Here is a 17,469-nt window from a genome sequence, read left to right on the forward strand (position 1 = left end):
AGATAATTAATATCACTTTAATTATACTAATTGAATGCGTTTGAGGTTCTGAAAAATTATTTTTTCTTTCGTAGTATTAGTTGTATGTAGAATTTCTTTTTAGTGCTCAAAAGAAATGACGGGTAGTTTGGATAAGGATTGGTGGTTTTTTTACTTCCTCCCCAAAAGAGCTGATGCTTTTGGCTGACTGTTTTTCTTTTTTTTTTTTGGTGGGGGGGGGGGTAAGGGAAGAGAAGAAGGCTGTATATAGAATTATTGAATAGGCCTACACTAAAATTCTTCCTTGACCAATGAGGATGGGGGCTGGGACAGAGAGGTGAGGTGGAACAACTGAAGTGTAATAATATCTGTGTAGTTTTCAGAAACGTACAAATTCTCCCGTCCCCCGTCCCCCTCCTCGTATGTGCTGGTACCTCTGGAAGGTTCAGAAGCCATTTTAGAATTCAGAAAGCAAAATATGTGAGTTCCACTTGTGCTTTTGCAGGTGCTGTGGTGGTAAGGATAACCTTTGCTCGCTTGCCGGGTGTGTTACCATGCTGTTATTTAATGTCTTTGAGGATTAAAGACAGCACAGAAAATTCCAAACCCACATCCTAACACCTGAAGTTCGCACAATGTTTCTATGGCAGATGGCAAAACACTGCACTGGAACCTTAATTTGCCAAGCCAATATCTAGATCTGGGGAGGTTTTATTCTTTTGAAGCATCGCTGAAGATCAAAACTCGATTTTCGGATCTATTCCGGGTTGAAAAACCAAGACCCTTTCTAGGCGATTTGCGCACCCCAGCCCCACCCAAAGTCCCGGCGGGCCTGCACTTCTCGGTGTTTCACGCTGAGGGTCTTTCCGAATGAACATCCATTTTCACTCCTGGACGTCTAGTAATTTATGGGGGGAAAGGCAACACCCTAGGGCAACTTCTGGAACAGTCTAAGGGGCTGAGAAGCCCGAGAGGCATTTGCCTCCTCGCAGTTGGACGCGAGGCTCGGAGCCCGGCTGTCCTCAGCTGTCATGGGGGGAGGAGGAGGGAGTGCTGGCATTGGCATTGGGCATGGAGTTGCTCCAGCCACCGCGCCGCGTCCCGCCGCCAGCTCACCTCTGCAGAGAGCTAGGCACTCACCGGCCCACTTGCCCTGCTCCCACGGCGCCCTCCGGCCCTAGTCCTCAGGCACAGGTCGCCGGAACCATCCAGTGGGATGGCCGCCGCCTCTTCGGGGACCGCTGCCTGAGGGCCAGGGCCGGGGGACCCTGGCCGCCCCGGTAGCCTGCAGCTCCCGCGGTGCTGCGGCGGCGGCCGGGAGGCGCCGGGGCCCGCTCCCCCTCCCCGCCCCCAGCTCCCGCCTCCTGCCCGCTGCGCCGTGCGCCCGCTCGCCCCAGCCGGCTGGCGCAGCAGCGCACACACTCACTCCGAGGGCGCCTCCAAGGTTACCCGCGGGGTGGGGGCTGGGGCAGGCTCCGGCCACTGGCCTCCTCCTCTGCTTTCCTATCGCCGCGGCCCTTCTGCCGCTCCAGGGCGCCCGGGATCCAAACCCCAAAGTAGAAGACGCTCCAAAGTCCGGAGAGGGAAGTCGAGCTGGGAGGCAGACAGGCGTCCGGGCGGGGGGCGGCCTGAGTTGGCTCTGGGTGCCCGGGGAGCCAGGTCAGGCGAGGTCGCGGCAAGAGGGGGCTGTGGCTCCGGCGGGCGCGCTCCGGGCGGCGCAGGCTGGGCCGGGGGCAGCGCGCAGGGGCTGCAGGCTGCACCGAGGCGCCCGAGGCGCCCCGGGCCCGCTGGGGGGCAGAGACAAGCGGGCGGCCAAACCTGCCGAGGAAACTAACTAAATAAAAGGAGACTGTTATTTAAGGCGCGGAAATTTGAAATATTTGGACAGGAAGAGAAAAGAAAAGAAACCTTAGCGAGGGAGGGAAAAAAAAAAAAAAAAAACAACGCGAGCTAACGGTTTTGAAACTCCCCCACCCCCACCCCGGGCTTTTCTGCGCGCCCTGAGGGAGCTCTGGGCTCCAGCTTCCTCACTAGGGAGCCGGGAGCTGCGATTGAAGTCTGGAGAGTTTTCGAAGGGACAGAAAGGATGTCTTCGCAGCCCCTCCATAGAGGGATTGGGTTGGCTATGGACAGAGCTCTACCGCAGGTCTCAGGCTGAAAGATGGTCTTCTGCCTCTCACTAGGTCCCTGCGTGGATCTGTTATTTTGGAACTGTCGTGTAAAATCAAAACATTCTCGAGAGACCAAGACAGGGACTCTCCCCATCCGTAGACTTTGATGAAGGTCACTTAGGGCAGTCAGGAAGGCTGCGAGTACGACCCTTTCTCGCTCCAGCACTGTGATCTTCCAGCGCTTCTGGACTATTACTTCTAACCCCGGCAAAAGCCGAAAACACCTTCTTGGGAACTGAGATTTCGAAACCAGTCCCGGGCCACGGATTCCACAACGTTCGTTTGATCAACATGATAAGGGGAATTTATAATATTACCAATTGAATTGCTTTCCCGGGACAGAATTCTTTTATCTATTTATTAATCCCAGCGTTGTGTGTGTGTACGAGCTCATCACACCATTGCGAGATCCGTAATGTTTATCAGAAAACTATTGATTCACTATTGAAATGTGGTAAAAGGCAGTTTGCTTAGTGGCTTGGGGACCAGAACGTGGACTGAGGTCCTGTGAGTGCCTTCCGCCCACCCCCCAGATGTCAGCCCGGATTCAGTTTACTGGGCAAAGGCCGAGCCTGTGTCCCCGACGTGGAAGCGGATGCAGTGAAGAACTGAATTTGAGAGCGCATCCTTCTTAGTATCCTCCATCCTTTCTATAGCGTCCTCCCCTGGGGCTCTGATCACTGTATTAATTAGCACTTGCCTCCCCAGTCTGCATCTGAAAAGTTCAGACCCTTCCCCACCTCAGCTCGCTGCAAACTAGACCCCATCAAACTCAGCAGCTCCGTTTCTTCCATCCTATACATTTCGGCATATTCAAGAGTCTTACTGAATATTGTCGAGGTTTTTGAGAGATTGAATAATGACTTTTCATATTTCCTAGAGGGGACCACATAACTCATTTCTAAAATACTTAGATTAGTAAAGCTATTTCCTGCGAAGAGCGAGAGAAGTGTGGTGATGTTTTAATGCCTAGCAAATTTTAGGCTGATGAGGAGAGAGATAGAGCACCCTCTCCCCTTATTGTGCTCCGACCACTTGAGAACAAAGCAATTGCAGAAATACTTCTCTTTAGCTTTGTGAACGTCCTACGTCTTTATATTTGAAATCTCTAAAGAGAAATTGTAATGCTGAGACTGGGTGGATACTGAAAAGTCCCTTAAACTCGGCTTTAAATTCAGAAACGTCCATTTTTACGGTTGCGATTTGTAAGAAGGGTTGTATTTATTTTTTAATAAATCTTGTGTTTAGAAAATATTAACGTTACTCAAGCAGTGTATTTTGTATATTGATTGTAGTCTTTAAATCTAAAATGCAGCACTTTTTCCTTCAAATCATCTCAATTTTTACTATTTTCTAAAGTTTAAAATAAATGTTTCAAAGTTAACTTCATGTTGCGGTCAAAAATAAATTTGTTCAGTAACTTGCGGTTAGAGGTGGCAGAAGTGGAAGTCTTGTTGCACTTACGGAAGGTGAACTTTAGTGCCAAATGAAAAGGAATAACCTTTTTCTCCTATATTCTTTTATACTATCATGGAAATTAAATTATTGGAAACCGCTTGCCTGCAACCACTCCAATCCTTGTTAGGGCGGGCATCAGAACCATGTCCTTCAATAAACCTTGAAGTATTTTGTTCTTTTTAGAACAAGGGCAAGGGAGCTTAGGAAGTAGAAGGAGAGAACTTTCACATAAAACATCTTTGTTCATGTGAGAGATGATGAATTAAGTATTTATAAATTTATAAATGGTAACTGCATTGAAATCCCTTGGTGAAAATCTTTAATTAAAATGACAGAGTAAGTAGTACATGCTGGAAAACTCTCTTGGAAGTTTGATGTTTCTATTCCATTCAAAAATTTTTTTCATTTTGACTAAATATATTCTTAAAAAGATTTTATATGCCTTTCCCAAAAAGTTTTGTGGGAATCAGGTACTATATCTAGGAGTGGCCTATGTATTTCTTGTAAAAGTTTCTATTTATTATACTGAAGCCACTAAATTAGTTGTGACCCTTGTTTGTAATTTACATATTTTTTTCTTGCTGAGCTTTTTATCCCCTAAACATCGGTATTTACATTATATTTTAATACATAAACAATTTGTAATTTTACATTTCTGACATTCAGAGAGAAAAAGCCAGTGTTACACTTAGTACACTTATGGTGTAATTTTAGGAAACATGTTATTTAACCAATTGTCTCATTTTGTGATTTTTTAAAAAACTCAACTAATGAGAAGCACTTTTAAGGTGGCATTTTCTTTTAAAAGTGGCTTTTAGAGCTAACATATATTTCTTTTCAGATCGCTACTTCTGATCCCTGTTTTCCACTATTGAACTTAACTTTGAGAAAAAGGGAAAATTGAACATTAGGATAAATTCACACTGAAATAATTTCAGGTTTGATCTTCAAAAAATGTTCTTATTCTGTTTTAAAGCAGAAATATTAGCCACCAATTAAAATCTTTGGGGGGAGGCATGAGGAGAGGAAGAAAAGAATAACTGAATCATCAATAGGATATGTCCAGTTTTGCAACTGGTCTACTTTTTCTAATGTCAAGACTTAAAACATCAGGATCTTTTAGTACAGTTCTCCTTAGCAAGTGGCAAATTATGTGGGGGTTATAGACGAGTGGAAATCACAGAAAAACACTGTCCTGTTTTCAAAAAGAGTTTTAATTAGGCAAAAGAAGCATCAGGACAAACCATTTTTAAAACAAAATCTCCAAGTTGGGTATTGAGACGGGCAAAGGGAGAAGCAAGGAAATAGTCAAGGAAAGATAAAATATTCAGAAGAAAGACAAAGCTATTTGCAATTACATGTTAGAACTCAGAATTTTGCAGGTGAAAAAGATGTTGCTTAAATATATTCGTAATCCTGTAGTAAGATTTCTGCTTAGTAATATCAGAAGCTTTAACTAGGCTTAAAATATGACAAAATTGAATTTTAACAAATGATAATAAAACAGGACAGCAACCAATTAACTGGCAAAATGGAACGCAGTGTGGGAGAGCCCTCCCCACACTCATTGCAGATTCGCAGCTCCCTCCGCCCGGTTTCCCTCCATCAGGCTAACGATCTCGTTCCTCCGGTAGAGCCTGGCCAGGTCGCAAGCGGTGTCCCCCTTATGGTTCCGATGCCCCACTTTGCTGGCCGTGTGCTTCACAAGGAACTCCACCACTGGGAGGTGGCCTTCTTTGGCAGCCAAGTGCAAGGGCAGGTTCCCTTCGTTATCCTCGATGTTAACATCAGCTTGAAACTCCAGCAAAGTCTGTAAAGTGTCCAGGAAACCTGCTCTGGCTGCATCGTGAATGACAGCGAAACCAGTTCGGTCTTTCAAATCGGGATTAGCACCTCTGAGTAGTAGTCTCCTGGCAATCTCGGGATTTCCAAGTTTCATAACCTAGAAAAGAAGAAAAAACGGTAGAATCCTTCAAGTGCTCCTACCACAAGAATATTTTAAAATACGCATTTCTCCTTCTATTTATGTAACTATTTATTTTTGGTGAAGGAGTGCTTGGGGAGGACCCATATGATGAGGTTTGAAGGGCTCATTTGCAGGAAAGAAATTACTAGTAGGTAAAGGTAGAAGAAAGCTTCTAAAAATTGAGCTTCTATGATAGAATATCTTAAACGGGCCCAAAAGTAGGATAAACTATCAATAAAATAGAACTAATCCAACTTGTATAAAATTAACTGACAACTCAGTTCTCTATATCCCATGGAGAGTTGTGTAATTTCATGAATTTATTAAATAAAAGAAAGGGAATTTGAGATTTAAATAAGAGTCTCCTTTTGTTGCTTGTTCATGCTCATAAAATGTGCCTGGGGTATTAATTCTGGAAAATCAAATGTGGGGAAAATTTGTTTTCTAAATAGCTACTGAAAAGAAATAGGAAGAGTGGGTTTCTTTAAATGCCCAAAGAAGTGTTTCCACACATCAGACTACACCTAGTGTAAAAATGATCTATTAAAAATCCAAACCTGATATTTTCTTAAATGATTAATTTTTACAAGTTCTCTCCAAATAGATATAGCCTTAAATTTCTACATTAAAAAAAATATATATATTTTTTGCAAGTTATTTCGTATTGACTACTAGGTGTACTCAGTGCTTAGAATCCTTCACTTGGTATTTTAAAATGTTACTGATTATTAAGGTGTGTAATGAGCCACTGTGTTCTCCATTGCTTATGATATTGATTTATCTAGAACTAAGTTCATGATATGCTGTGAATTAGATAAGAGATGACTGTATGGCAACTGTTCTTGAAAAGAATGAAACAGCCATCATACTATATTACTTATTGTTTCTTAAAGTTCTGACTAGCCTCCTGATTTTCGAGTGAGCAAAAGAAGAGAAAATAAGATATTAAATGTGTATTTTAGGACACAGGCAGCTTTTTCTTGTGGTTTGAGCCCATTTAACAATCAACTGGTGAGCCCATCTTATTTTCTTTTGCAGTTATTAATCAGGCATTTAGGAATAGCTATTTGTAAACTGCCAACATCTTTTAAGCTAGAGTGTGGTATTAAAATTTGCTATCAACATACAAATAACTCACATGGCAAAGACTTATTTACGATTGTTTAAACATATTTCACTCTAATAAGAGGTCTCTATTAAGCTCTCATAATTAGAAAATATCTTGTTGAGCAGCATACAATTATACAATACATATAATTTAGTTGTGAAAAAATATAGTCTCATTAACATGCCAGAAAATTTCAGCGTTTTAACTGGCTTCATTTATATTTAGATATACTCATAATAATCTAAATTTATAATAAATAGATTGCAGAGTAGGCACTCAAACGTTTGTGAAATGAAGTATAATCCATTGGAAAATACATACGAAATTGATCTCTCTCTTTAAAATGTTTGTTTTAAAAATAATCACAAATTAAGTAATATAATAAAATACATTTAGAATGGATAATATTTTATAAGTGCAAACTACATAGATGGCCAAGATATTAAGCTTCCCTGTTGATAAAACCCTGCTGACTTTTAGCCCTTCCTTTGGGGCAGTGGTAAAAATGATACATAATTTATTTTTCAAGAACTTCAGTGAAATATATTCTTTGGTTATTAAAAATTAACACAATCTAATTTTTGCCACAAGCGCCTCTAAAGATTTAGTCACATTTATGGACCTGGACTAGGAAAAATAAGAGACAGACACACCTTGGGTCTTTGTGAAGCAAATGTACGATTAAGGCCTTTGATATTATCCTAATTGAAAAGCTTACACTAGGAAGGGGGGGAAAGCCTTTGCAGTTGAGTTAAATAAACATAATTGTAGAAGAAAATTTGCCATCTTTCACAGAAAATAATAGTAATATTAGCAATTGTTTTGAAAGAAAGTTCTTTCTTGAGTTATGACACAACTTCAGACTCAGGATTATACATACTGAAAATAAGCCTTGAGACTCCTGTGTATGTGTGTTTCATTATATGTACTAGGACTAAGCCACAATAAGTGGGTGTTAGTATCTTGATAAGTATGTTTAATATAAACAAGATTGCAGAGTTGTGTTAAAAATTTGTCAAAACATTTTTTTTTGCAGTATTAATCTCCCAGTCTTCCTGTTCGTCAAAAGTCCTGTAAGATCTTATTCTGAACAGGGGTTAAGTGGCTCCTTCTTTGTGAGATTTGTATAATCTTTTGAGTTTTCAATAGGAAACTTTTCAATATATTTAACTGAATGTGTATTGTGGCATTGCTATCATCACCGAACCTGTTAAAAAGTACTAGGTCGAAAAAGAAAAAAATTCCTTTCCCCACTTAATCTACCTGAAATAACAAGATAAATAACTTAGTATCTATGCATAAACTCCCTTAATACTGAAATTTTTGCAAGGTTGGTGTAATCTGATTTAAAATGTACAGACTGTCCGGACTTCATCTCTTAATAGCATATCTTCTGACACTTAAATTTCTAATTCTTATAACTAAAACAAAGCACTCTAAAAACCCTCTCCCCAATGGATTTTCAAAAACAGCTTCAAGTGTTGCATTTCCGAATAAGAATAGCTCATAAGAATATCATCAGAACTCTGATAAAGCAACTATTCGAGACTACTTTGCCATTTTTCTGTTTCGATGCCTTTCAATTAACTTACATGATAGCATTCAGAGGAGGAAAAAATATTATCAGGTACAATACTTGGCAGCTAGACATGTTTCATTTGTTTCTTGTAAATCTAATTACTGAAAATTAGAACATACCACGGCATGACCGCAGAGACAAAAACACTACAAGCTGAGCTCTGATTAGAAAATTCAACTTTTTATTCCTCCTCAATCCTGAATGGGTGGATGGTATTACATTAACTGTGAAATGTACATCCTGTCCCCGTGCCCAGGCCACCCATTCCAAACGAGGAAAGGTCGTTTGTCAAAACTTGAAGCATTTGAAGGAAAAACACCCTCGCCAGTAGTCAAGAAAATTAACGTTAAAGTCAATTATTGGAGCAAAGTACGGAAACCACTAATAGCAGTGTATTTACTTCAAATAATAATCATAATAATGTGTTTACAGAGCTGTCTAAAAAAAAAAAACACCAAAAAACTTGGCTCTGCTACGACTACTTTAAAATCCCCACCGTCACAAAAACATTCCAAAAATTAAGACCAAACCTGGAACCCACTTGATATCGAGGATGTTACTGGATTTGACGAGTTTGTTCAAAGTACGTCATTTTAGGGAGTTGGACCCACTTAAAGATATAAAATATGGCAACCAACTAGGTTTAAAAACAGTGAAATTTTGTACCCCTGAAAGCTTAAAAGCTCATATTCTAGAAACCCGGGTCACGTAGGCAACATTGTTGACCTGTTTTCCCCACCTCGCTGGATACCAACCTGCAGCGCAGTCCTTCCAAATCCATTTTGTGCATTGACGTTTACATTATTTTGCAACAAACTAGTAAGTTGCTCTAGGTCCCCCCTGGCAGCTGCGGACGCCAACTCGTTCCCCCAAGGCTCGGCCATTCTTTAGGGTCCTGACGATCGGGAAAAGATGAATTAGTTGTTTTTCTTTTTCCCCTTTCCTTTGCTCCTAACCAGGCTGCATGATGGCATCGGAGACTGACAGAAGGACTGGGATGGTTAATCTGGAGTAGAGCTTGGTAGTAAATACTAGTAAGATCTGCCTGCCAAAAGCCCGCCCCTCGATTCACACGTGATTATTCAGCAAAACTGAGCCATTGGAGAGGGGCTCCGCTCCTCGCTTTTTAGCTTAACCCCTATGAAGAATTCTGGTGATTCAACAGAGAGACACACAGACACACATATATTCCTGGTAAATTACTGTGGACGTAAAATGTAGGCAGAGCTGTCACGTACCTACACTACAGATCTCTGTGAGGAATGTGTGCGGAGACTTAAGGGACTAGATCACGGCAGAAAATACCGCGGAAGAAAAGACATTTTGGGGGAGGAAAAGGTATTAACCCACCCTTGTTCACGGTGGTGACTTGAGCCGCGAGAGCCAGAAGTGCAGGGGCAGGTCCTCGGAGGGGCTCGGTGTCCATCCGTCTAGCCCAAGGGGTAGTCCTGAGCCCGCCGCTGCAGGGAGAGCGCCGCAGTGGCTGGATGCTGACGTGCTCCGGGGGTTAAAGACGATCGCCAAAGGCAAACAGGAGTAGCAGTTCCGTGGCCCTCGAGTTACAGGTTGTAACGACTCCTCAGCGGCCTCGGCTTCTCCGGAGGAGCCTGTATTCGCGTCGGGGCCGAGCCGAGGGCTAACGCCGCGCGGGAAGGTTCCGGAGCCCGCCCGCCGGGCTGCCGCAGCCCCGCCGAGCCGCAGAGGCCGTGGGAGCCAGGCTCGGCGCGCGTCTCCGGAGACGGCCGGGCGCGCGGCGGGCCCCCGGCAAGCGGGTCATGCCGGCCCCGCCGGGTCCCGGGACTCCCAGCAGCGTGAGGACGGAGAAGAGCGATGCGGGAAGCGTCTACGGGGCCCGGGCTGCTGCGGTAGCGCGCGGCAGCATCGCGGCTGCACAGGGCAGCCCACCGGTGACTTCCCGCCTACGACCAAGCCGGTTCAGACTTCCTACTGTAGACGCTCATTGAGCTGCCGCCGCCGTCTTTTCCTTCCTCTCCCGGTTTTCTGAGGGCCTCTGGAGATCGGGAGGGTCCTGGGAAGCGCAGGCCAGGCTCTCAGAATGGGGAGTCGCCACAGTCCCAGGGCGCAGCCAGTCGCGCTGCCCTCTCGCAGAGAGCCTAGCGGCTTCGGCGCCCGGTGCCACTTCGCCAACCTCTCGCCGTGCCCCAGCCTGCGCCCCCAGCCTATGCCGCCCGCAGGGTAGCTGCCGCCAGCCAGCTGCGCCCTGGAGCCGAGCGGGGCAGCGCTGCTTCCTCCCGAGCCGCAGCGCTCCCGGTGACAGTTTCTTTTGTAGCTGGTCCCCCCAAATCGCCGGTCCCTGTTCCCTTCAACCCTGCAGGCACTTGCGCGTCGTCCCCCTCTCTGCTCTTTTCCTTTCCTCCCTCCCTTGTTTCTTTTTTCCCTCAAACAATTGCTGCTTCTGTTGTCGCTGCAGAGACGGTGCCGGTTTCTTCTCCCTTTTTTCCGACCTCATCAGCTTTTTTTGAAAAGAAAAAAATTGAGCGCTTTTTGAGTTGAAAAACCCGCCCCCATTTTAACGGCAGAGTTTTAAGGAGGCTCGGCCGAGTTGCAGCGCCGCGGGAGCGGGAAGGCCGGGCACCGCCCACCGCCCGCCCTCCGCCCTGGTGGCGCTCGCGCTCGCCCCGCCCCCGGCCCCGCACCCTCTCTCCCGCCTGCCTGCTCCCGGTCTCGCTCCCTGCGTCTCTTGCGCTGCCTCCCGCCCGCCAACCCCGCGGCCAGGCCCTGGCTGGAGCGGCGTTCGGCCCCGCAGAGCCGGGTTTGGCGTCCTCCGGCTGGCGGGCGGGATGGAATCTGCAAGGCGAAACCCCGGGCTGCCCCGAGCCCGGCGGGGCGGGGGTGAGGGGAAGAGCCTTGCTCATTAAGACGGCTGCGGAGAACCGCAGGGCCTTAGAGGCTCGGCGGCGCTGGCTGCTTGAAGGCGGAGAGCGAGCTGGCGCGGAGCGAGCCTTCCCCCGGGCCTGGCGGGGCAGGCCGGCCCGCCTCCGCGCTCCCCCGCTCGGCTCTCCGAGTTCGGGCGGCCAGGCCTACGCTGCCGCCGCCTCCTCTGGGGCGCGGGCTGTGTACGCTCGGCCTCCTCTCAGCCCCGGGCCTCGGCCTCGCACCTGCCAGACCCACGCCCAGCACCGCGGTGGGCAGAGGTGGCCGTGGGGCTGGAGGGAGAGACCCGGACTGAGCAAGAACAGTGCTCAGAAAAAGCACAAGTCTTTTATAGACTGACTTTTGCGAAAACTAGAGACATGGTTTAGGTAAGAAATCATGACGAACTCTGAAACCTTAATGTTCCATGGACTCGAAACTGTGAAATATTCCATTTCTTTGGGGAAAGGGAGAAAAGCGATTAATTTTAAAGCAAAATTTAAAGTAAGTCTTGGGAAGGGTTTTGCAACAAGGCCATTTCTTTATTGCCAAAGTTCTCTCTTTGACTACTTACATGGGGGCTTTTTTTTTTGGTGGGGGAGGAGGGTGTCTAAATGTAAAGGAATAGTCTCTTCCCTAATGGTTTATTTCAATCATCCGAGACACCAGTTCTCTCTGTACTTTTAACTTCCTCTTTTAGCTATGTAAGATTAATTAACTACTGCTTTCTATAGTTTTTGCTCCTAAAAATATCCAGCACGGTTGCATGATGCACCCAGCGGTCAAAATGAAACCAAGCAAAAAAATGACAAAGTCTAATTAGTACCGGCCTCTAGCAAGCACGTTCTCAAACAACATCTGTACCCAGCTCCTTGAAGCTTAATGGGAGTACCAGCAACAATACACACCAGAAATATCTGGATAATCATCTAGCAACAGACCTGCTGGTAGGTAAAGGGAGAGTTGAAACTGGGAAGAATCTGGCAGTGTTTTCTTTAACTGAACTGTTGAGGAAAAAAATAACCAGAGCTCTTTTCTTAGGTAACTAAACTTGAATTGTGAATCAAGCGTGAACTGCAACACAAGAAATTAACTCCTCCCTTTTCTTACATATATTTAGACATTTCAGATAGAACATTTAGGATCCACTTATACCAGTAAATACCATAAATAATACAATTAGACTATTCTTGCAACTTACGCTGTAATTTTTTAGCACAGCTAGAGGGTGTGATGACATAGTAGCACTGTTGGCTGATAAGAGATAACTGGTATTAGTCCAATTTATGAGAGTTGTCTTCTAGCATTTATTATGGTTTCTTGGTAAGAGAAGATACTGTAGTGAGGAAGAATCTTGAACTTTACTCATTATGTAAAGTATAGGTATACATGTGTTATAATTTTCATGAAATAAAATACTTTTGCTGGATATTTGAGTAAATAAAACTTATGGTAATTTAAGATGCATGGAGAGCTGGATTAAGATTTTTAGAGGTCCTAAACACTGAAAAGATTTTAATGTCCCACCACCCCACGTCATATGTAAATAAAAATAAAACAAACTAAAAAAATAAGTGTAAAGAAGCCCAACAAAGTTCTGATTTTTCCCATAATGACTACTTCAATGCTTTGGCTGAAATATTAAATTCTTTAAAGAAGTTTTTGTTTTGTTTACTCTGACATTACTGGTGCTCTAAAGAAGATGCTTAATCTGCTTATTTTGTAAACCAGAGCCAGCAGCACGTTGTTACTGTCTTAGTTCAGAGATCATAAGTAAGCCCTACAAAGTACCTCCAGTGAAAAGTTAATGTTTACTGAGTGCTAGTTCACTGAAATAGATTCAAAAGTAGCTCTGCCCTCAATGAGCTTACATTCTAACATGGTGTACAAGAAAGATTCACAGTTAGGCATCTATTGTACTGAAAGTAGTGGTTTCTCTTTTAACATAGCAATGACATGTTTCTCAAACATTGAAATAGAGGCTTTCTAGTTGGATATTAAATACTAGCAGTCATGGAAATTTTTTTTTCAGCAGTTCATACTCATTTTGAAGGGTATAGAAATATAATCAAATTATTTTGTGCTTTTCCCTCATTGACTCAAGTATGCCTAGTTTCTGAATGATTAACTTGTGGAAACGTGTATGTAGTATTTACAGTTTCTTTACCTAGTCTCATTGCTGTGTTTACAGATCCAACAGAGGTGGAAAACAGATTGGTACTCTCAGGGGACCTTTTTATCATTTCATACTCGTGGCTTTTGCATTTTATTTCCGAGATTCAGCAGGCTTTTTCATATAGGTACTCACACCACTTATGAAAGGCTTTTTGTGAAGTAAGAAAAAAAAATGCCCAGTAAGCAACTGAAAAGCTTAAACATAATAGCAACAATATTTGTATGGTGTTTCATGGTTATAATATGTGATGCACACATCATTTAACAACTCTCTGAGGTAAATATAATTATCCCCATTTTTCAGGTAAAGGAATTGAAACATAGAAACTGTGAATTAAAGCCAGGAAGTAGTGGATATAGGATTTGAACTCAGATATTGAGGCCCCAAATCTTATGCCTTTCCATTATTTAAGAGTCCAGGATTAGGCACCAGATTCCTAAAGAACATTAAATCATTAGATGAAATATATTTTTGGTTACTTAAGGGTGGGTCTAACTCTGTAGCAACATTAATCTTTTTATGAATTACTAAAAAGCTTGGTTAACTTAATCAAAGGATCAAGTTAATACCACCAGTAAGAAGTCATGTTGATATCATGTGTCCCTGATATGATATGATGTGGACACATCACTTCTGTGGTGTCCTTACCCCAAATCCATAAACTCAGTATAATTTTGAGAAAACATTAGACAAACCCAAATTGACGGACATTCTGTAAAGTTCCTAACCACTACCCTTCACGTGTCAAGACCAAGAAACTGTCACAGATTGGAAGAGGCTAGGGAAACATAAGGACTAAATGTGATATGGTATTCTGGATTGGCCCTTGAAACAGAAAAAGGACATTAATGTAAAAGCCTAAATAGCGTCTCTAGAATATAGTTAATAGCATTGTACCAATATTAATTTCTTAGTTTTGATAGCTGTACGATGGTTATGTAAGATGGTAGTATTAGAAGAAGCTGGATAAAAGGTAAACTATTTTTTTGCAACTATATAACCTTGCAACTATTCCAAAAATCTAAAGTTACTGCAAATAAAAATTTAGCAAAATACAAATAAGCTTTGGTACATACATTTGAAAGAAAGATGAAATAAAAGTTCCTTTTAAAATAGTAATGGTAAGGTAAATGAACATGAAATTCTAGAAAAAGATCTATATTTGAATTAGGCAGAGCTCCATAAATTAATGCAGTGGACCAACTATGAGAATGGATAGATTACAATTATTTTTATTTGCTCATGCTTATGTACAGAGAATCTCTGTACATTTTTATTCTCTCAATTTGTGACACAGAAATGAAATTGTTTTTCTTAAGGAAGCAATTCTGGGGAAATGAAAAATGAATTATTTTTTTCTCTTAATTATTTATTTTTCTTTTATTCCTTTCTCTGTAGTGGACAATTCCTCTGTATGCTGGGTATCCAACCATGAATAGTTAGGTCTAGAGAAGAACCAGCCTCTTCAGGAACTATATAAGCTTTGCAGCATGGAGGGTGAATTGCAGGGAGGCAATAGGGTAAGTGGAAAGAGCACTAATTTTGACCTAGCCTCGAATCCTACTAGGCTGTCACTTTGTAGCATGACTTTGGGCAAATTCTTAGCTTCTCAGAGCATTTTTTTATTCTGTAAAATGGTTGTTATAAGAATTAAATGAAATAAGGTATGTAAAGTACCTGTGTAGATGAGACACCCAATAAAAATTAATAAATTCAAAAGTATTGATTATTATTATGTACCTAAGACTTTGCTGTGTATGAACTATGGTGAATATAAAAATACCTGGATGAAATGGCTTATTATCTCAAGGAACTTTCAACATTTGGGGAGAAATTAAAACATGCTTAGATGAAACAATTAGAGAAAAAAATTACAGAATTTACCAGCGCACTAAATTGTGTTGTAAAGATAGTCAAAGCAATGATTAGAAGGGAGACAAATCCTTGTTGGCTTAAGTTTTATGAAAAAGGTGGCCCTGAGAAAAGCATTTAGGAATTAGTATACAGAGTAATAGCAACTAATATGTTTGGAGAGCTTTAAGGTTTCTCAAGAGTTTTCACGAGCATATATCACTCAATATTCACAATCACTATGAGGTAAGTTTTATAAGCTCATTTTAGAAATAAACAAATTGAGACTCCAAGAGGTTTTGTCAAGGGGCAGAGTTAGAACTCAAGCCTAGAAATGCTGACTATGAAATCTATGCTCATTTTGTAAAAATATTTTATATTTTCCATGCATTTTCGTAATTGTTTTCTCATCACCTGAAATAGTCATGTCAGAAGCTAAAGTCAGAGAGACTAAGTGACCCATCCAAGTTCCTCCAGCTAATTAGATGGGAAAGTGGTTCTAGAACCCATATGCCTGAATGTCTAGGGTATTCTTCCCATCTGTCTACATTACCACATTGTTTTAATTTCCAGGTGGAGAGAAGGGAGGGAGAAGGGAAGCAGCAGTGAATTTGAACGGGCTTTGAAGTATATACATGTCATCACAGAGAAAAACCTCAACTTTTCAGGGCTGCGTTAATTCTGGTGACTTAATTATGGACAATAATTTGCCTGCCCTTTGCTGAGAATGACATATATGAATGGAGCAACTGAATTGTCACACTTAAATTGTTGGTACTTTTTCACCTCATGATTCACCTTTGTGCTTTATTTTGGAATTACTTCCTGAGGGATGGCAATTAAATAAGACACTTTAATTAATGTGACTATGGAGGGTTCTATCCCTTATCTAGCTAATTCTGGTCTTAATACAGATTATCACATGAGAGTTGTAGCTCAGACTATTTTAATTTAAAGAAAACACACAGAATAAATCTAGATCTCTAGAACACCATAGTGCTCTTCTTTGTGTGAAGGGAATAAAAAGACCTAGGCCTTGATTCTATATGGTGACTTCACTAGTATTTCTTTTAACTCTGCAGCACAAAAATCAACAATCTTATTTCACACTTTCAGGATTTTGTATACTTTCCAAGGCGAGTAAGTGCTCTATTACAGTCCCGAAGATAGTATTTTCCCAGGTCAAAGTTAAACATATTCCACCGTCACTCTTCTTCCAGCTGGGATGACAAACTGTCACACTTCATTGTGCATAGTCTTTGGCTATTCTTGGCTCAGAGCCCGCCAATTTATGACCATAAGTTGAAACTTTTAGTAATTGGTATTTCAGTATAATTTCTTCACTTACGAAAGTACTTTAAATAGACTGACCATATTCAAAGCTGGACTCAAGTTTTCCCCATTTGTAAGATGTCTCAGGTCTAAAAAGTAAGTGTGCTGCAGGAATAGAAACGTTTTTATTTCTCATAACTAACAAAAAAATGCGCATCTTTTTCTTGGGGGTTGAAATTCTCACCTTTTTTAGCTTCCATGTCTCTCCCAAGTCTACCGTGGGAGTCTGGTTACTTCTGTGTTACTGAGAGTCCGAGGCTGCAGGCGTCAGGGGTCTGGGGATCGAGTGTGGCAGCGTGTAAGCGGGTTTTGACAGTGAGGTTGAGCATAGAGACAGTATATGAAGTTGTATTTTGGTGATATTTTGTTAGAGAAAATGGATATTTATGAAATGCTGTTAGACGGGTTGTGAGAGTGTGTTGAGATCGTTTGTGAGGCTTGATGCGTACGTGTATGACTATGTAACCACGTAAGGCGCAGAACCCGATCCCCGCCCCAGCCTGCGGGCGGCGGTACCCCGAGGCCTTTGCTTAATTCCAAACCGGAATAACCTGTTGCGGGACTTCAAGCTCCCGCAGTTGCAGGTTGGCGTTCCGGCCGGCGGCGCGCAGATCTCCGCCCGGTAGTCGCGCGCCCAGAGCTTGACAGGAGGGCAGTCACGTGGCAGCCGCAAAGCGGCGCTTTGCGACCTCGATGACAGGCAAAATGTGCGACAGCCGTGGCGCTGGCCAACCAGGGGCGGAGGCGGCGGCTAGGGAGGAAGCGGAGGAGGCGGAGGCGGCCGTGGCGTTCGCCCGCCTGCTCGTTCGCTCGGTTTCCCCGCCCCCCGGCTCGCAGCCGCTGAAGGGAGCCGGGTCCGCGTTGTCGCAGCCTGCCCTCATCCTGGCCGGCGGCAGTAAGATCAGACCCGCATCCCGACCAACATCCCTGTCGTGGCGGCTGCGTCGCGGGCTCCGTGAGGCGCAGGCGGGCGGC

The 17,469-nt window shown here is 43.1% G+C and overlaps 2 protein-coding genes across 2 annotated transcripts in view; one reads left to right on the forward strand and one right to left on the reverse strand.

Annotated features, from left to right (window-relative positions):
- Positions 1-4,801: 4,801 nt before the first annotated feature.
- Positions 4,802-10,805, reverse strand: CDKN2C (cyclin dependent kinase inhibitor 2C). Its single transcript, XM_046660089.1, has 3 exons — positions 9,612-10,805; positions 9,017-9,156; positions 4,802-5,550 (listed from the first exon to the last, which is right to left on the reverse strand). The coding sequence occupies exons 2-3, from the start codon at positions 9,143-9,145 to the stop codon at positions 5,173-5,175; spliced, it is 507 nt and encodes a 168-aa protein (XP_046516045.1). The 5' UTR covers positions 9,146-9,156; positions 9,612-10,805; the 3' UTR covers positions 4,802-5,172.
- A 264-nt stretch (positions 10,806-11,069) lies between these two features.
- The window catches only part of FAF1 (Fas associated factor 1), a 473,869-nt gene continuing 467,469 nt past the window's right edge, over positions 11,070-17,469 (forward strand). Inside the window, exons 1-3 of the mRNA XM_046660423.1 lie at positions 11,070-11,524; positions 11,870-12,082; positions 14,710-14,831. Coding sequence (XP_046516379.1) covers positions 14,802-14,831 — 30 coding nt within the window. The 5' untranslated portion in view covers positions 11,070-11,524; positions 11,870-12,082; positions 14,710-14,801. The remainder of the gene's footprint in view (positions 11,525-11,869; positions 12,083-14,709; positions 14,832-17,469) is intronic.

The sequence above is a fragment of the Equus quagga genome, chromosome 5 (assembly GCF_021613505.1).
Source record: "Equus quagga isolate Etosha38 chromosome 5, UCLA_HA_Equagga_1.0, whole genome shotgun sequence".
NCBI lineage: Eukaryota > Metazoa > Chordata > Mammalia > Perissodactyla > Equidae > Equus > Equus quagga.

Bases quoted from the DNA above. Each gene is read 5' to 3' on its own strand.
- CDKN2C (XM_046660089.1), bottom strand. From the start codon at position 9,145: ATGGCCGAGCCTTGGGGGAACGAGTTGGCGTCCGCAGCTGCCAGGGGG. The intron at 5,551-9,016 runs GTTGGTATCCAG...CTTCTTTTCTAG, and splicing joins TTGGAAGGACTGCGCTGCAG to GTTATGAAACTTGGAAATCC.